The sequence below is a fragment of the Tasmannia lanceolata genome, unplaced genomic scaffold (genome assembly GCF_043159265.1).
Source record: "Tasmannia lanceolata isolate RefF3 unplaced genomic scaffold, GAP_Taslan_0.1 ptg000012l, whole genome shotgun sequence".
NCBI classification, from domain to species: Eukaryota; Viridiplantae; Streptophyta; class Magnoliopsida; order Canellales; family Winteraceae; genus Tasmannia; species Tasmannia lanceolata.
The window spans coordinates 49,935,369-49,956,101 of NW_027518689.1; the positions used below are offsets into that span (position 1 = coordinate 49,935,369).

Consider the following 20,733-nt stretch of genomic DNA (forward strand, 5'->3'; position numbering starts at 1 on the left):
AGAAATACTGTAAGGCATGGATCACTTTGATACATACTCAAATGAGCTTTGTCCACCAGTTACTGGTCCACAACCAAAACAAGTGTTTCATACATTTAAGTTCATACCGCAAACAACTTTTGTAACATGAATGTGGATGCATCTGCTAGTGTGATACAGACATGTGATATCAATTCCTGCCTCAAGTAATTCTCATTAAAAATAGGTTCCAGTGATAACATGTGTAATGTGGACATGGAAGCATATGTCAGTGTCAGGTACTGATATGTGGTGGTAGGCAGGGTCACTTCAAGGTGCCCAATATTTGAACATCCATATAAGCATCTTAAAATGCTAAACTATCATATTTGAGTTAAAAAATCCAAAACAAGGAAATGTAAAAATTAGCAAGGCTCTCTCTCTCTCTCTCTCTCTCTCTCTCTCTCTCTCTCTCTTCGTGTGAGTGTCTTTATATTCTTTGAGCCATTCCATCCATGTTGGCATTTGCACGTGTATCGAACACTTGGAATATATCAATGTGGCTAAAGACCTAAACTAAGTGCATTGCCATTTTTATTATACTTGATTTGAGAAATCTCACATATCTACCATCTTCTTTCCTCTCCTTGTACTCTCTCTCTCTCTCTCTCTCTCTCTCTCTTTCTCTCTCTCTCTCAGTTTACGCTCCGCCACGTATGGTATTGTAACTGGGACTGCTTTGCATTTGTTCAGGTTGTCCCTACGATCTACACTGACATCATAGGGCGCAAGATCCAGTCAAACCAGGTAAAGAACTATGCTTCTAAAGCCTCTGTCACCTTTTAGACGATATATCTGAACATAACTCCAAAGACATTCATCATGCAGTTTTCAGTGACTGAGCACTTCAGAGTTGCGGATGGGTATCCTCGCCCCCTTCCTGGAATTTTCTTATTTTATGATTTCTCTCCAATTAAGGTGAGTGAATTAAAAGACTTGTAAATTCAAATATCATATTAACTGTTAGAACAGCTTAGCTTTAGCTTACTTATATTTCTTCAAACCATTTCTTAGGGTCTGTGTGGATCAACGGTGAGAAATTTTTTTTGAAAATTGACAATTTCATTGATACTAAATATTACATTGGGGACCAAGGGTCCCTACTTGCATTACATAGAATCAATTAAGGGTGGCTAGGAGCATACTCCTAGGCCAGTAAAAACCAAAAGAAGTGATCTTCTGGGTCAACCGCTAGAGTGAGGTCTACACTTCCATGCGTTGCCACCATGCCGAATAGCTATTTCACTTCCCTTTCGAATTCTTCATCTACTACCGCAGCCGAGAGTGCTTTCAGCATTCCCCCTTCCTTTCCTTTACATTGCCCAATGGCCTCAATTGAATCGAATCCAACAAAAAGTGCCATATTTGTGGGCCCCATCAAGTCATAGTTGTGACCTACCACATCACACAGACTTCTTCACCACTTTCTAGCTCGCGAATTCGATTTCCAAAAATCCCGCTCAAAGGCCTGAAGCTATTGTGAGCCCCTAATCGTGCACAATAGCCAACCCATTGAATCCGATCTTCGGCGGCCTCCACCTTGCGCCACCACTCGTCCCGGGGGATCCCCATTAAACCACCAAGCCAAAAACCCTAGTCTAACCCTAAAGACCATCATTGTTCACTCTAACTTCTTCCTCTTGACCTCCACCAGAACCTAAATCCCTAACCCTACCCTTCCTTCCACCTAACCCTAAAGACCACCATTGTTCACCCTAACATTCTTCCTCTTCACTTCCACTAAACCCTAAATCCCTAACCCTACCCTACCTTCCACCTATCCCTAGTCTCACCTCCTTCCTCAACTACTACCTCTCCAGCCTCTCTAGCCACCGCCCACCACTCTAGCTGACTACATGCAACACTAAACACCTATCTTAACCTAACACCCTGGCCCTTCTAGCCCCAACCTTGCATCTCGATCAAACCCATCTTTACCCCCAATCTCCAGACGGCAACCCCAATGCTATCTCCGGCTACCCATCGCTTCCGCCACTCAACACGGCCCCCAGATACGTGGACCCACGGCTTCCAAAAGCCCTTTCCCTGTCATCCGCCGCACCATTTCCGACATCCCACGTGCCTTCCGCGTTCCACAAGGGAGAGGAGGGTTTGGAATAACCGGTCGTCACTCAATACTGCCGTTTGCATCCTTCATCATACTTTTTCTCCACCGCCACCACCATCAGCTCCACATCCAACCTCCTCCTTCCCCCCCCTAATCCGTCCACCCTTTTTCATACTCTTGCCATGTCCACCACTTCCGACGACTCATCAGCCCACCATCTCCATCCAACCTTCCCAGTTTCGATCCTTTCCCCATTAAATCCGGCCCACTTGGAACCAGATCCGGCCATTCCGCACCTCCAGCCACCATTGCTGCATCTACTGCGAGATCTGCCCAACTCCGGGCATCATCCCGTCACCAACACCTCCCTTGCCCATCAAGGGAGAGAGAGGGAGAGATAAGAAAGTAGGAGAGATAGATCTAAGAGAAAGAGAGACCGGAGAGATAGAAATGGGGGAGATCAGAAAAAGCAGAAAGAGGGAGATCAGGGAGAGATCAGAAAAATGAAAGAAAAGGAGATAGGGGGAGAGAGAGAGATCAGGAAAGGAGAGAGGGAGAGAGAGACCATCGCAAGAGAGGGGAGAAAAAAATGCTAAAAAGGAGAGAGAGAGAGAGAGAGAGAGAGAGAGAGAGAGAGAGAGAGATCGCCTCCCTCCCTAGGGTTTCCATCGACCTAGGGAGGGAGCAACAGAATCGCACCTTGCTGGAGCAAGGGACTTTGCAATCTAGAATTTTTTTATATGTAATCAAGGGTGAGAATTGTCTTTCAAAAGTCTACAGGCTGGCTCATTTGATCGCTCTGTTCAATATTACCATAATTTATTAAATCCATATTCTGAGAAAAGATTGCCAGGATTAGAAAATAAGATTTATATAGGAAGATCTCTGTTAAAAGATTCTTTGTTACTTTGGTTTCTAACTGTCAATGTGCATTACAATGCATTTTCTCTTGCCCTACTTACAATATGTGTTCAATGGAGATGCACACTTAAGGTATCCAAGATAATACCCTTGCAAAACATAAAATATATTGTTATATGATATGCAAGTTTAAAATGCTGATAAAATATTTAGAAGTTACGCAAAAACATAACCTTGGTGTACTTCTATAGATGTGTTTTCATGTCAATTTGTATGAACATGCCTTTTCATCACTTTTCTTACGAGGGCCCATTTAAAAATTCCTTTCATGCACCCTTTTTCTTTTTTATGAGACATATAATAACAAATTAGAGCTTTGATTATATTTTTATAAATGGCCATTTTTGTGACCTTTCTTCTTGTTCTTCCATTTTTGAGATATCCATTTTGAAGATCTGTTCTCCCGTTTTTAACAATATAAATCATTTTATTAACTATTGCCATGAAACTGGTTAGCGTGCTTGGATTTGGAGTGTGTTCTTAAGTACATTTCAAGTTCACATTTAATCTCATTCTTTCTTTTGTCTAAAATTGCACACCCAAAGTCAGTTAGAACAATATAATTTTTTTGGTTACTTTGATGGTCTTTAGGTGAATTGGCTGTTCTTAAAATTCAATTTTGCAGGTGATATTCACAGAGGAAAATGTATCATTCTTGCACTTCTTGACGAATATATGTGCTATAGTTGGAGGTAAGGATGCCTTCCTGCCTTCCTTACTGCTCTTCATTAACAGTTTTATTACTTATTTAGCCTGGCAAAATGCAAAAGGAAAAGAAAAAACTGTATTTGTGGGCTAGAAGTTCACCAATTGGTGGAAGCAGTAGGAACCCCATGCAGTCACAAGTATCTCCAGCATTTTCGAAAATATCGCAATATTTTGCAATTTTTTGATAAAAGAACAATCTCAAATTTTTCCTGAGATTTTGAAAATTCAGCAAGATATCTTCATATTATATTATTTTTATCGCAAAAATGTCATGATAAATTCACGATTTTATCCTAATTTTGTTCTTAAAATTTCTGGGAACATTGTTTGTGCGTGCGAGTGCCAAAACAGGGTGGGCCCACATTTTTGTGGTGATCCAAACCATTCATTTGAAAGGCCCTTACCTAGATAGGGTGTCCACAAAAAATCAGATCCTATGGATGATCCTAACCCCTCCAAAGTGGAGGGAAAAAATGGTCAGATTTATTGACAAACAATGTCCATTTTCCCTCAACTTTTGGATGGGTTAGGATGATCCTATGGACCTGATTTTTGGTACACACCCTAAAGGATGGGGGTTAGGATGATCATATGGACCTGATTTTTGGTACACACCCTATCTATTAGGCCTTCAAAATGAATGCTTTGGATCACCCCAAAATATGTGGTGATCCAAACCATTCATTTGAAAGGCCCTTACCTAGATAGGGTGTCCACAAAAAATCAGATCCTATGGATGATCCTAACCCCTCCAAAGTGGAGGGAAAAAATGGTCAGATTTATTGACAAACAATGTCCATTTTCCCTCAACTTTTGGATGGGTTAGGATGATCCTATGGACCTGATTTTTGGTACACACCCTAAAGGATGGGGGTTAGGATGATCATATGGACCTGATTTTTGGTACACACCCTATCTATTTAAAGGCCTTCAAAATGAATGCTTTGGATCACCCCAAAATATGTGGGACCCATGTGTTTGTGGCACTCGAGCTCATATAAGCTATATGAGCTCGAGCTCACAAACTGTTTTTCCTAATTTTTTTTATATATTTGAAATATTTATTCTTCGAATTTTCCCGATCTAAACCCAAACAGAAAATAAAATAAAATAAAATTAAAATATCCCGAGATGATACACCCTTGCTGAGAAATTCCTAAGACATTTGTGACTGGCCCTATGAAATGAAGGACCATAGTGGGAATCTATGTCACAAATATCATTCTCGGGATTTTCTCGGTATGCGAAATCTCAGGATATATTAATTTTTTTTATTTTTTAGGGTTTATATCCGGAAAATGATAAAAATAAAATTATTTAAAAAATATATAACTATATAAAATTTAAGAAAAAATAAAAAAAGTATTGTAAAAATATTAGGATTTATCCTGATATTATCATGATATTTTATGATGAAAATGAAAATATCGTTCTATTTTTAAATTCTCAGAATTATTTTGGGGTTATTTTTTTAAATTCTCGGGATTATTTCTGGATTTTATCGTTTTATCTAAATGTCGCGATAAAGACGGTATATTTTGAAACTATCGGAGATATTTGTGAGAGAGATGGAAATGAACGGCTAGTGGTCCGTTGGACTAGGAACTTGCCCTCAGTAAATTAAATTTAGTCTAATGTGCTAGAGAACACCTAAAAAAAGAAAAATAAATGGAAAAAATGGCAACCGTTAATGATAATTTTTTCCTGTGTAATATTTGGTGCGATGTTTTCAGGTGTCTTCACAGTTTCTGGTATTGTTGATGCATTTGTGTATCATGGTCATCGGGCGATTAAAAAGAAGATGGAAATAGGAAAATATGGCTGATACTGCCGGAGAAGAAGATGATGAAAAATTGGAATTGTGAGGTACCAAAGAGATGGCAATGATCAGGAGTGGACTAGAACTTGTCCTCGGATCCTCCTTGTATATCAATTTTTATGGTTGATATTTATTGTATTTAGGGAATTGAGGGTGCGAAATTGGGCAATGTAATTTTTTTGTTTGTTCTGAATATAGGGGCCTCTTTAAATATCTAAAATTAAGGTGCAACAGAGGTGAAATGGAGTCCGTTAGGATATATCTGATCCCATCTAACCGTTGAATTGTAGGGTGGTAAAAATAGTTAGTTTTAGTTATATTTTGAATTTTAAACATAAGTAGTTTAGGTAGTTAATCATATGTTTTTCATGTGTTTTATGTAAACTACTTGCAATGGCCTCTATGAATATAATCCAAAGAAACCCACAATTATATTGGGTTTTCTCCTTATTTTCATGCGAATGACTGATGTAGCCGTCCGTCTGGTCACCATTTTAAATTTCGACCGAAATCGAAATTTTCGGGTTTCGCTCGAGACCGAAACCGAAATTAGGTAAACTCGAAACATTAAAAAATTTCGACCCAAATTTATAAATTTCGGTTGAATTTTGATTTCCCTGAAATTTACCGTATATCACCAAAAAATCGTAATCGTAAATGAAAGAGATTACAACTTCATTATAATGACTCCTACTATTTAGGAGATGATCAGCTGGGTCTGTTTCGATGTTGGTATAGAGAAGGGATAAGTAGTCAAGTCCCATAATTTAGGGATTATAGGGCATTTGCCTTGTTTGGATAAAAATTTCAAAAATTGCCAAAATAAGACAATTGAACAACGTAGGGCTAGTAACGGGGCGGGGCCGTATGTTGCATTCCCAGTCCCGTCCCCGCTCCGGGGAATTTTCCTCTTCCCCGTCCCCTCCCTGCAGGGAATATCTAATACCCCTCCCGCCCTGCACCCTATGTGGGCATAATCCCCGCCCCATCCCCGCAAACAAATTATTGGAATCAAATTATTATACCTTTAATAAGGCTTGCTTGTTTTGGATTTTGACATTTTGAGAACCAATTGTGTGTCCAAAACAGATTATAGACTTTTAGTGTAGTCTTGTAGTCTAAATAAGTTGCTTTTTATAATGCGAGGACAGCAAGGTATTGGTATTGAACCGGGGCGGGGCAGAGCCAAAATCATCCCCGCCCTACCCCGCTATGGGAATTTTTTATATTCCCCATACCCGTCCCCGCCGAAATCGGGGAACCCGTAGGGCAGATCCCAATTTTTCCGGGTTAAATTGCCAGCCATAGAACCATGTCCCTTATGTAAATCCTGAATATATCCTATCTTATGGTTTTGCAAACATGAAAACCAAAATTTGTCTTCTTGTCTGGGTCTTCCCGACGGTTCATCCTTCTCCGGCGATTCTTCCCTTTTTGGGTGATTTTAGAAGTAGAGGTCCACATGGGCCGACAACCACCTGATAGAGCATGTAGTCTTCAGGGGTTCTTAACTTTGTTAGGCAACCAAACGATGTATTTGGCTGACGTGTCGCCCCTAAATACCAGGACTATCTCCATGGATGCCGAGTCCAAACAGGCCCTTAAGGAATAAGTGTGATTCCCAACTCTTATGGAATGCTTGCTAAATTTAAAGCAAACAAACCTACTTACCTAATAGTGGATGCTAGAATAAAGGAAACAATCTAATGTAGTAGTTGTAACAGGTAAGGAAACAATGTAAATAGCTTATAGCAAGTAAAGTAACCTACTTGGTTATGTGTATCAATATATCACTATCGAATGATCATTCGCATGCTAACGGGTGCAAATCGGGTCAATTTTTTAGAATTCTGGTTTGACTTTTTACCTTAAAATAGGGTCAGGTTCGAGTCGATTACAATTCATTTTTTTAGCAAAAGCGCAACCCAACCTGACCCAAGTTGCACCTATGGTTTTAAATTTCGACCGAAATCCGAAATTTCGGTGGAGTTTTTTTTTTTGTTAATATTTGACCGAAATTTTGGCCGAAATTTAATATTGAATAAATATAGGCGTCTTTTTTTTTGTACCAGATTTCGACCGAAATTTCAAAATTTCATGGGTCCGAAACCGGTACCGAAGCCGAAATTTTAAACCATGGTTGCACCTCATTGCTATTGAGATTTGAGAATGCTCATTGGCATGCTATTAATGTGATATTGTACATGGGCACAATATCCATGGTTTGTAGGGACCTCTCCAAAAAATATCTAGTCCTTCCATGTAGTTAAGCTTTTTATGAACTGTACATATAGAAACTCTTATATGAAATTTAATAGCTATGAATGTCTCTATTTGTAAGGTATTTAATAGCTAAAGGGAAAGGTCAAACCCCGATAGTTTATAACTTTCTATTATATTACGTGTATGGAAGGCAATGTTACATGTGAATTCATACACTCCAGAGCATTTGCCCCAAGAGTAAGGCCCTGCTTAGGGTTGTTGGGTAGGCTACCAAAACCATTAACATCAATATAAATTCAGATAACAAAGTCAGGTCAGAGTCAAACATCTCTCTCTCTCTCTCTCTCTCTCTCTCAGCAAGACTCGCAGATGGGCTCTTTCTCGTGCACTTTCTTCTCCTTCAATTGATGGATTGTCAACGAGTGGCCCACCTTCTTTCAATGTATGATTCCTTTCTTTAATTTACACACAAAAAACATATGAAAAAGAGCATCAACAGTTACCGGATGGGAACAGCATTTTTCCTCTCTTCATTGATTGAAAGTTTCATCCAAGAAGATGATTCTGACAACATGACATCAAAATCTGTCTCCATACAATGGCTTGTTACATCAGTTACTCTCTTGTTCAATCCATACTGACCACTGAGAATGGCAGATGCCAGATGGGGAAGAAGCCTATCTGCTGTGGAACTTTTTATCACAAGCAATGGAACTTGCTGAGATCAGAATCACCCACCAGCAATCCTATCCCAACATATCAAAAAAACCCTATCAAGTTGTACATTACCTTGCAAAACAAACAGAAAAAATTCCAGCACACACCGCTCTAAATTTTGGATATAAATTATGAACTTATCTGTCTCCATATAGGAAAAAAAGGAACAAAAATGGCAGAAGCAAACTCTCATGTGCCTAGCACTGTAAACTTATTCTCATGGAAAAATTTATAAATAAAAGTATGAACATAAGCAAACGATAATTACTGTACATACAAAGAAGAGAAGCATATAAAAGAGTTGTGATACACCTCATCCAACCACAAGCAGAGACTGCATCTCTTTCATAAAACAAAACATATTTCCCGAATACACCCGCCTCCAAACTTAGAACAGAAGTTGAGTAAGCCAATTAGGAAATAAATGGTATTTCTCACTCAATTTCATCTAGAAAAAGGCCAAGTAAGAGAGAACCAGACTCCATGCTGAATAACAATGGTTTAGAAACCATTCATCTCCACTATTCAAGGAAAAAAAAGAAACCATTCATCTCCACTATTCAAGGAAAAAAAAGAAACCATTCATCTCCACTATTCAAGGAAAAAAAAGAAACCATTCATCTCCAGTATGTAATTTGAGGGAACCAAACTGCATACTGAATGAAAATGGTTTAGAAACCATTCATCTCCAATAGGTAAGTCCTCCGTTTAGCCAAAGCCTTCACAGCTGTCTTAAATGGACCACTAAACGCCCCAGAAACAAAGGCCTCTGTCTCCTTCCTACTTACCCCAAATCCCTCCCCCGATGGCTTGATCGCCACTAATGTCGCACCCTGCATCCTCATCCCTCCAGGAAGCTCCAAATACGGCGCATATCTCAATTTCATGTTCGAAGCTGGCACCTGAGTCCTACTCGAAGATGCCGAAGCCGCCAATGGTTTCTCCCTAAACTCTCTCAACTGCTCATGTCCCATACTTAAAGTCCCTTGCCCATCAGCATCTGTGAAAACCAAACTCTTCAGCGTCGGATGGTCTTTAATTATTGGCTGCAACAGATAATGCCTTGTGGAAGCAGCAATTAAGGAGCCAATCGTCCAAACTACTCGCAATTTCAATCCCCCATTCGTGTAAAACGATTCGGGTATGCTTCCATTGTCCTCAGGGAGAGTTTCTTGATCGGAGATTGGCTTGCGGTCTATCTGGGTACCACCCAAAATGACACAATTTTGCAAGGAGCTACCAAATTCAGCTTTCCATTTTAGAACAGCACCATCCTCTGTGCCTACATCGCCAGCTGGTAATTCAATTCGGAGGTTTTGGATATGACTGAAGTTTTTTAGAACTTGTTCGGCGGAGTGGTGAGAGAGTTGAGGGAGAAGGGGTTTATTTACATTGTAATTGTTGCGGAGATGGTTGAAGGGTTTAAGGAAGGTGAAGAACATGAACTTGACGAGGTGTGAAAAGAGAGTGCAGGGTTTATGTGAAGCAGAGTTTAAGTTCTCATTGTTTTCTCCATTGACTGATACAACGCGGTCGATCTTTACAAAGACATCATGAACTTGTGGAACAAGCAAATTTAAGCGCTTCGAGACAACGGCACAGCGGCCGAGGGATCGGACATCGGCAAGCTTGTTGAGGATTATGAGAATTATGGAGTCGGGTATGCTGTCAAATAGATCAGGGTAGAGAGACGGGGCAGCATGGATTCGAGTTTTAGACTGCATTTCTGATTTTTTTTCCTGTGAAGAAGATCAGAATTGCAAGATTTTTTTTTTTTTTTCCAATTTTTTTAAAGGGTTGTACCTGAAAAGAAAATCATTTGAAGTTCTTAAGCTGAACCAATACCAACTAGAAAACAGCAACACATGGAGAAAGAAAATAGAAAGCAGTAAAAAGTAGAATGAATTTTCATGGTAAATGTTGGGGAAATTTAATTGAAAAAAGCAGTGGTTGTTTGAAGTTCCCAATCTAAACAAAAAACAAGATGCAGTTTTACAAATTACCCAGATTTGAACCAGAGAATAGCATGTAATCCAGATATATCGAGACCGAAAATTTACTACTGAACTCACAAACCCTAACGCCGTGTTTGATTGCAACAAAAATATTTCTCGAGGAAAAATTTTCATTTCCACAATTTAGAGGTAAATGATATATTTTAGGGCTTCCATTATGAATTAAAGGTCCATGTAAATAAAACATGAAATGCAGGGGTGAAAATCAATTTTTTCATGGGTAATCAAACAATGGAAAAGCATGAAATTTTAGACAAAAAAAAATTATATTCCAAAATTTTCCAAAAAATTCTGGCAATCCAAATAGGGCTTAAATGTCACAATGAAAAAACAGCAATTAACAGTAGAAATGCTACTTTTTTTTCCCTGTAAAATTTAGAAAAATGAAAAACGCCCAAGTTTAGGGATTTTTTGCCCTAACCAGGTAAAATAGGACGAATATGGTTTTTCATGCATAAAACACCCACGATCCCTCAAAACCCATTCGATCTAAAATTAGAGACCAAAACGAACAAAACCCTCTCGACCTATACACAAAAAACACAAATTCCTCCGAAATCTCACCTCCCAAACCCTAAAAAACATGAAAACCCTATGAATTTCCTCCACATCTGATCCCAAACCCTAAAAAACATGAAAACCCTTGAATTTCATCCACATCTGATCCAAAACCTAAAAAACATCAAAACCCTATGAATTTCATCCACATCTGATCCAAACCCTAAAAAACATGAAAACCCTATGAATTTCATCCAAATCTAATCCAAACCCTAAACAAAACCAGGAAAAAAAAATCAATTACTCAATAAATTACAAAACAAGGAGTGAAATAAAGCAATACCTAAAAATTTCGCATTTCTGTCGAATCAACGAAAATTCCACCGATCCTCACCGTCAAAACCTGATCTTACGCCTTAAAAATAAAACAACGAGGCCTCAGAGTAAGATTTCAAATAAACCCTATAATTCAATTGCAAAAATTAGGGTTTGAGGAGACCAAAAAAATCAGTGATAGGAAAAGATACAGCAGAAACAATGTGTTTTTTCTCTTTTCCCTCTTCAGGACAGTGACTCTGGGAAAAAGAAAGCCCTCTCTCTTATATAGAGTCGAATTGGGACGGAGTGATAACGTTACCGTTACGTCCACGTCAGCATCAGCGCGTGAAAATGAATGAAGACAGAGAGAAAAGCTGACGCCGTTACTCGCTAAAATTTAAAACTAAGAGATGGTTTTTTCGCCCCTGAGTAGGATAATACAATCCCCTGGTGGGCAGACTTTAATTCTTTTTGACGTCAAATCACGTTAACAGTGGGGTGTATTATCCTATTGGGGGCGAAAAAATCAATAGGGTAAATAAAACGGTTTTGAGTTCGACAGCGGTCAGGAAAAGCTAACCCAAAACCATTTTTGGTTAGGGGTATTTTTGGAATAAAGAAACAAGATATTTTGGTGTCTTAAAATACGCGGCTGTGCGCAGTACGCATGTCTTTGGCTTGACCGGAAGACGAGTAAGGACATCTAAGGGAGATTTGATTTAAGGGTGTCTTGTATTTCAATATGCAATATTGTTTTTATCTTGATAGGTTCTATCTATAATAGGGTGCAACTCGGGTCGGGTTGAGGCCAACCCTAACCCAACCCGAAATTGCATTCTCTAAACCCTAACCCAACCCGAGCCTCGGGTTGAGGATGGTCAACCCTAACCCAACCCGCCTCCAAATCGGGTCTGGTTGGGTTCGGGTTGAGTTGAGTGCATCTCGGGCCAAATAGAAAAATACAAGGGAAAAAAGCATAATCCAAAAAAAACATGAGAAAACTAGAGGACAAAGGTCGGGTGGCCAAGGTCAAAACCCTAACCCAACCCAACCCGAGAAAATGCCAACCCAACCCGAGCCAAAATCGGGTTGAACCCGACCCAAGTTGCACCCATAAATTCCATATTCTTTTTTTCGCCTTAGAAAAATTAGGATAGCTGGAATTCCACCATAAGGTAAGAATCATGGTTTTAAATTTTGGTTTCGGTATGCGTTTCGGCACCCACCGAAATTGAAATTTCGGCGGAAATCCTCTCACCATGAAAAAACAATATAAATTAATTCGCACCTCCTATGGGATAATTCGCACCCCTTAACGCCAGGGTATGTGGCAGAACGTTTTTTAACATCAATTCATGTTAAAGGGGTGCGAACTATCCTAAAGGGGGTGTGGTTTTATCATTGCCCCAAAAAAGTAGATTTTTTAGTTTAAAATTTTGAGATTTCGCCCATTTTGACGGAAATCCGAAATTTCAGGCAAAATTACCAAAATTTTGGGCAAAATTACAGAAATTTCGGCGAAATCCTGTAACGTTTCGGGTATAGTGGATTTCGGTTTGAGTCGAAATTTAAAACTGTGGTAAGAATCACACTTATCCCTACGTTTCGAAGGTATATTCTACTTTTTGAAGGCATATGTAGTTGGGCAGCAAACAGTAGATACCTAAGAATATATTTTCCGGGATAATCTTTCTTACTATCAGCGTCATACAGGGCCTTATTCGTGTGTTGGATTTTGAATGTTTGAATTCCCTAAGGCCCGATTGTGTGCCAAATCTATGATTGGACTCAAATTTAAACATAATTTTGGGTCCAGTAATTGGTTTGGCCGTTACAATAGATTGCCATGGTTTTAAATTTTGGTTTCGGTACCGGTTTCGGACCCTACTGAAATCGAAATTTAGTCGAAATTTCAAAATTTCAGCCGAAATCCGGCGAAACAATAAAAACACTATTTTATTTGATGCCAAATTTCGGTAAAATGTTAAATTAATTAAAAAAACAGTTTTTGTAGTGAAATTTCGGGGAAAAACGAAATTTCGACCAAAATTCCGAAATTTAATTCTGAAATTTCGGATGAAATAAAATACCATTTCGGGTATTAGTGATTTCGGTGTCGGTTCCGAAATTTCAGATTTCGGTCGAAATTTAAAACCATGAATGGTTGCCATAATCTGAAACGAACAGGGCCTAATGGGATTGCGGATTGTGTTCACTCTGACGAAAAACAGATTGTGGGTGATTCTGGAGAACGTCTGGACCACTTCAATAAGAACTTGACTAGCTGTGGGTTGGTCACGAAAAAATGGGGGATTTTAAAGTCCTAAAACTTTCAAAACTAACAAACCCTATATTATATAAGTAGGGATTCGCCCTAATTAGAATGTACTGGCACTTGGCTCATAACAACCGTTCATTATGCACTAGAAAGACATGGTGAGGATGTTTTGGATGCAGTGAAAAAATTGAAGAAAAAAAAAGATTTCCAATGTTTGGCAGACTCATTTTTCATAGAAAGTAGTTTCCAAAATTTCAAATCTCCCATCTTTACTAGGAAAATCTCAACCCTAGATCATAGGGTTTTTCTCATAAAGCCTTTTTTCCTCTAACCAAACGGGCTCGATGTGTTCAACACTTCACATTGATGGCAATGGAAAGGCAACATCTTCAATTTCTCATCAGGATAATGAAGTTTTCAATGTCCTTGACTAAAGCATTACTACAGCTGAAAAATATTCATGAAAAAGGGCAAGTTGATGTGGTGATATGATCATGTCAACGTAACATAGTAGTTAATATCCACCAAATCTTTGAAAAATATGAAAGTTCAAAATCCACCGGCCTTTTAAAACATCCTAATACCAACTACACTCATCATAGAGAAAAAATTCATTCAAATGTGATGGTATTTCATCTCATTCTAATACTCCTACCAATCGAAGGCTTGGCAGTTAGGTTTCTCATTCCAGGCAGAAGAAAGAGACAAAAATGGGAGAATCGAAACCCCCGGGTAGCTTCAAAAATCTGATTATTTACCGTCATTTATCCTTGATTTTGAGAAATGGCTTTCGGGTTTGAAGCTAGGGTTTGGCAAACCCACTCGTCAGGTTTCATTTGCCGACCTCAACTTAAGGGCCTTTTTGGATGCTGCCAAAATCAAAACTTATTTGCAAATAAAATTGTTTGAAGTTGAGTTTTTAAGGGAAAAATACAGATACACCCCCCTCAACAATGGCCAAATTCCACTTCTAATCCTGTGGTTTCGAAGTTACCAATGACACCCCCTAAACTATCCGTGGGTTTTTTTAACGTGACGGAGTGGACGGAGAGGAGGAAATGACTATAATGCCCTCGTCTTCCCAAACTAAAAATTAGGGCTTTCATACCTAAAAACTAAAAATTGGGGTTTGATTCAAACCCTTGTTTATTTGTCAGCACAAACCCTCGATGTAGGGGTTTTATTTTTCTTCATTCACATCATTATAATGCTTTGCACAGAAACCCTAATATTTTAGATTTTTGTTTTGTTTTTTTTTTATCAATGTCTTTTTTTTTTGAAATGTGGGATTTGATGTAGCCATGGAGTGAGGTTTCATTGAATGTGGTAGAGGCAACGGCGACGGTGGGAAATGGCGTAACCCTAATCCTTCTGCAAATGGCTTAAAACTAGGACGAGTGTATTTCTATCCTCAAAATATTAACCATAGTTAGTTTTAGTCATTCTATCAGGTTAAACTAACGGACCGTCAACGGGGGGGGGGGTCTACTTAAAAATGTAAGAAAGTTGAGGGGGTGTCTTTGGTACCTTCGATACCACTGTGTTAGAAGTGAAATTTGGCCATAGTTGAGAGGGTGTACCTGTATTTTTCCCTTTTATAATTATCAACAGGATATTATACCCACTTTGAAAGCCATTAACTATATCATTTATAAAAACCATTGTAAAAATTATCTACGAAAAAAAAAACATTTGGCTTCAAAACCATGCGTATGTAAGATTGTATGAAAATAATTTTTAGAAGTAATATCAATAGGATATTATGCCGACCCCAACTAGTTAGGGACAAAGGCTTAGTTGAGTTGAGTTGAGTTCAGGTAAATCACCTACTGCCAATGCTTGGAAAAAATCATCATCATCGTCATAATCATCATCATCATCGTCGTCATCATCATCATCATAATAATAATTATTATTATTTGCAAAATTGCCTGGCAAATCCCTAACAATGGGATTTGCTAGGAAATTTCGTGGAAGGCCATTTGGCGGCTAGCTTTTGCATGATAGAATAGTCGGATGAATTGAAAGAATAAGACAAAATCTGTCAAAAAGTCAACCTGTGTGGTTGTTCTCATGTGCAAAAGACAGCCGCCCACAAAATTGCCTAGCAAATCCCAATTATTATTAGAGGAATTCTAGACTGAAGGGAGCCCTTGCAAAAAAGAGGTGAAAGGGCTCTTCTATTGGCTACACATCACCATCATGCATTAATAATGGCTGAAAAGTCAAACATGATGGTGATGTGCAGCCAATGGGGGAGCCCTTTCACCTCTTTTTTTTGCAAGGGCTCCCTTCAGTTTAGACTTCCTCTTATTATTATTAGTATTATTAAAATTATTATTATTATTATGAGAATAGTGTCTTTGAGCTCGAGCTTATATAGCTTATCTGAGCTTGAGTGTCAAAAACTCATGTGGGCCCATGTTTTTTGGGGGATCCAAAGCATTCATTTAAGAGGCTCTATCATGGATAGGGTGTCCAAAAAAAATCAGCTCCATTGGATCATCCTAACCCTTCCATTTGTGGAGGGAAAAATGGGCAGATTTCAACAAGGGCTTCCAAATGAATGCTTTGGATCCCCCAACAATGTGGGCCACACCTGTTTCTGAGCTCTAGCTTAGAAACACTATTCTCATATTATTATTATTATTATTATTATTATTATTATTATTAGGGAGTTGCTAGCCACTTTCGCGGAAAGGCCATTTCGTGCCCGTCTTTTGCATGTGATGACATCAGCACATGTTGACTTTTTGGCAGATTTGGCTTTCCGCAAAAGTGGCTATCAAATCCCTTATTATTATTATTATTATTATTATTATTATTAGGGATTTGCTAGGGTCCATCGCAAAAGGCATTTTGCAAGTGGCCTGTTACATGTCAGACCAGCCACCTCGTGAATGAAGACAACATCTTTTGCCTCAATTCACGAGGTGGGTAGTCTGAAATGCGACAGACCAGCCGCGAAATGCCTTTTTGCGATGGACTCTAGCGATTCCCTTATTATTATTATTATTATTATTATTATTATTATTATTATTATTATTATTATTATTAAGGAATTGGTAGGAATCATCGTGGAAGACATTTCACAGACCAGTTGTTGCATAAGAGAGCAGCCACCTCAGATGAATTAAATGAATGAGCCAAAATCTGAGCCTATGTGGCTGCTTTTCCATGCAACTGCCGGTCCATGAAATGCCTTCTTCAATGGTCCCTACTAAATCCCTTCATTATTATCGCCACTACTACTAGTAAGTGGAAATTAATGCCTAAGGTTTCCATGCATAACATTTGTCAAGTTACAACATGAGCATGAAGATGATTGGTGTATTTTGTATCCAAAACTCAAATCCAAATCCAAATACAAAACCATGAGGATCCAAATGTGGCCTTATGTCGTTTATGTTCAAAAAGTATAGATTTTATATGGTGTAAGCCCTTATAGTCTAGTATTTTTCAAAAATTACTGTACGGCCCACACCATAGGGTGATCCAAACCGTCAACTTCATGGGCCACATCGTAAATAGGTTGTGCCGAACAGCCCGAAGAATGATGTTCATAATATGATCCTAGCCCTCATATCTATAGAGGAACTGCATAATATGAGAAGTGATATATTCACCATCTTTCTACTACCTATTTACGTTGTGGCCCATCTAATGGACGGTTTGGATCACCCTATGGTGTGGGCCGTACAGTAGTTTTTGAGAAATATTGGACTATACGTGCTTACACCATATAAAAAGTCCAAGAAAAAAAGTCACAATTAGGGAAGTGATATACTCGCCATCTTTTAATTTCTTCCCGATGCCTCCCCCATCCAGTGTATTTTTTTACTACTAGTTTTTACAGCGGCCCGGGGAAGAAAAGAGGGCAAATATACCATTTAACCACACTTATTAGTTTAATATGATGTGGGTGCCCCGCCCCCCCCTCCCCCCCCTCTCTCTCTCTCTCTCTCTCTCTCTCTCTCTCTCTCTTCTCCTCTTCTCTGATAGTGTGCGTGTGTTTGTCATATTAAAAGATAAACACCCAGAAGAACCATTAGATTAGGAATCATCATCCAATATCTTAGTCACCGTTCATTCTACCAAGTAGAAAAACCAAGAAAACCTTCTCGAGTAAGGATCAAACACGATTTGCAGCGAACGTCAAGAAACGATGGAAAGAAACAAAATCAGATTAGAAACACAAGATTTATGTGGTTCAACAGTGTGCCTACTTCCACGGGAGAAGAGTTTTCACTATTTCAGTTCTAGGGTTACAAACTCTTCTTCTTCGCCAAGGAAATAAACAGGAAATATCTTAATCTTGTAACAATAACATGTGGTTTATATATATCGATGCCACCACATGAAGAAATTTAGTATAACATGCCTTTAGTAGGGGTGTAAACGAGCCGAGCCGAGCCAAGCTTGGCCAGGCTCGGCTCGGCTCGGCTCGTTAAGCTCAAAAGCTCGGCTCAGGCTCGAACCAGGCTCGGCTCGGTCAGGCTCGCAAGCCTTATCGAGCTCGAATTATATTAATTTCACACCCCTCATCTTCCCTGGACAGCTCTATCTAGTGTTTTTTTACTACTCTTTTTACACTACGGGGGGTGGTCCAAGTAACAAATGGGGTTCCAAAAAAGAAGTGACATATTTTGCCTCCCCCTTTCACTCCCTAGACAACCCTTTTAGTGTATATATTAATATATAATATATATATTTAAATATATTAAATTCTTAACGAGCCGAGCCGAGCCGAGCCTGGCCTAACTCGGGCTCGGCTCGTTAAGCTTAACGAGCCTGGCCAGCCGGCTCGGCTCGGCTCGTTAAGGATTCGAGCCGAGCTCGAGCGAGCTTCCGAGCCCGAGCCAAAATTGACACCCTTAGCCTTTAGTGAAAAATGAAAAATAAAATTTTCCTTCCAAGGTGCTACATTTTGACCCGTCTGTACGTCGCATACATTAGGCCATCAGGATCCTGTATAGTGCTAGAATACAAGACATTTGCACAGCACCCTTGGACGTTCGAATCGCTGGAACTTTTCGCCGTATCTAACTATGTCTTCCTCTTTGGTAGGAATATGACATTTTCTTAGCGACAAGTTATGACAAATGAAAATAAAATTCTAAAATAAATAATTGAGTTGAATTGCTACCGAGATCGATTTCCTTAGATTCGTACCACATAACCGACACAACTTCTTTAGCTGCTAGAATCTTGTTTTGTTCTTAGAGTGAAAGATCTTTTGTCAATGGAACTGTTTTTCATGAGCTACGCCTCCACCGAGGAGAAAGTTATCATCATTTGGCCTTAAAATCTTTGCTTCAAAGCTCAAATTTGGGAATAATTAAGCCAGGAAAATGCTTGGAAAGCATGGGAAGGGTACAAAAAAATTCAAAAAAGTAAGCATGTGTTTTTCCATTTACAAGTTAGTTATTATATATCTACGAAATCTTTGAAAAATATGAGAAGTTAAATATCCACTTGCCTTTTAAAATCACCCAAATACCAACTACTCCCATCATAGAGAAAAATCATTCAATTGTGATGGTATTTCATCTCATTCCAACATTCATACCAACTAGGCTTCTGAGATTCTCATCTATATGTCCGTTTCCGTCTAGGGTTTCGGAAAAGGATGAGAAGCCTTGCCGAACACGCCCTTAGGTTTCTCAATTCTCATTCCCGGCAAAAGAAACAAACATAAATGGGAGAATTGGAATCCCGAAGTGATTCTCTGTACCTTAAAAAGGCTGATTATTTACTGTCATTTGTACTTGATTTTGAAGAATGACAGTTTTGCCAAATGTGTTCGTCTGAATTCTTTTGTTCCTTTTCATTCTCCTCAGCATTCCCGTCCATGGTTGCCAAATGCAACCTATGGGCCTTTTTGGATGCTGCCAAAATGGCAAAATCAAAACTTATTTGCAATTAAGATCATTTGAAGTTAATTTTGTTTAATTACTAGTAGAATATCATTTATAAAACCATTGAAAACCATATTTTTGAAAAAAACATTGGAGCTGATAAATTCGCACCACTGCAGGATCATCCGTACCACTTAAAACGTGAATTGTGGCAGACTTTAACACTTTTTGACGTCAAATCGAGTTAAAAGGGGTGCGAATTATCCTCCATGGGGTGCGGATTTATTGTCACCCAAAAACATATTTCTGCAGCCAAAAACATATTTGGCCTCCATTATTCCTTCTTCTTCTTCTTCTTCTTTATTATTACCGCTACTACTGCTCAGTGGAAATTAAGGCTCGTTATGGTTTCCATGTACTCCTAAATCCCTCAAATGTTCCCAAGATTTTGCTTAGGTTTTAGTAACATTTGTTAAGTTGCCCAAACACTCTTCGTCTTGATTCGCTTAAGAACTCCAATACAAGGCATACTATGTCACTGTCTTAGAAGGTAGGGAAAAATACCCTTAGACCCCCTGTGGTTTCTGACGCATTCAACTTGACCCCAAAAGTTTAAAAAGTTACAAGTAGACACCCTGTGGTATCAAAACGTGACAAGTACACCCCCTCCGTCAACTGTCCGTTAGGTTAACCTGACAGAAAGACTAAAACTAACCATAGTTAATATTTTGAGGACAAAAATACCCTTATTTGCAGAGGGATTAGGGTTACGCCATTTCTCACTGCCACCATCGCCCCTCCGGCTACTGCCTTTGTCGCCACCTTCGGCCACCGCCGCTGTCGCCATCTCCGGCCACCGCCGTCACCTCCACCACAGACAATCGAACCTCACCCTATGACTACATCAAACCCACATTTCAAGAAAAAAACTTTGATAAAAACAAAAAATGAAGTCCTAAAATATTAGGTGCAAATCATTATAATGATGTGAATGAAAACAAATAAAACTCCTAAATGGAGGGTTTATGTTGATAAATCAACAAGGGTTTGAATCAAACCCCAATTTTTAATTTTCAAGTATGAAAATCCTAATTTTCAGTTGGGGAAGACGAGGACATTTTGGTCTTTCCCCCCACGCCATCAGTTCCGTCAAGTTAAAAAAACCTAATGAAACCACAGGGGGTCTACTTGTAACTTTTTAAACTTTTGGGGTCAAGTTGAATGTGTCAGAAACCACAGGGGGTCTAAGTGTATTTTTCCCTAAAAGGTATTGTTATGTCATTTAGGTTAAA

The 20,733-nt window shown here is 39.0% G+C and overlaps 1 protein-coding gene and 1 pseudogene across 4 annotated transcripts in view; one reads left to right on the plus strand and one right to left on the minus strand.

The window, feature by feature from the left end:
- The window catches only part of LOC143888417 (uncharacterized), a 30,773-nt gene extending 25,004 nt beyond the window's left edge, over nt 1-5,769 (plus strand). For 2 of the 3 annotated variants that reach the window (XM_077392825.1, XM_077392823.1), the window contains 4 exons: nt 712-765; nt 847-936; nt 3,633-3,699; nt 5,449-5,769. In XM_077392825.1, coding sequence (XP_077248940.1) covers nt 712-765; nt 847-936; nt 3,633-3,699; nt 5,449-5,540 — 303 coding nt within the window. In that variant the 3' untranslated portion in view covers nt 5,541-5,769. The remainder of the gene's footprint in view (nt 1-711; nt 766-846; nt 937-3,632; nt 3,700-5,448) is intronic. The other variant, XM_077392824.1, reaches the window with a different exon arrangement.
- A 2,903-nt stretch (nt 5,770-8,672) lies between these two features.
- LOC143888418 (F-box protein At4g18380 pseudogene) lies at nt 8,673-11,551 on the minus strand (annotated as a pseudogene). Its single transcript, XR_013254589.1, has 2 exons — nt 11,331-11,551; nt 8,673-10,277 (listed from the first exon to the last, which is right to left on the minus strand). The product of XR_013254589.1 is annotated as an F-box protein At4g18380 pseudogene (transcript).
- Nucleotides 11,552-20,733: the final 9,182 nt, after the last annotated feature.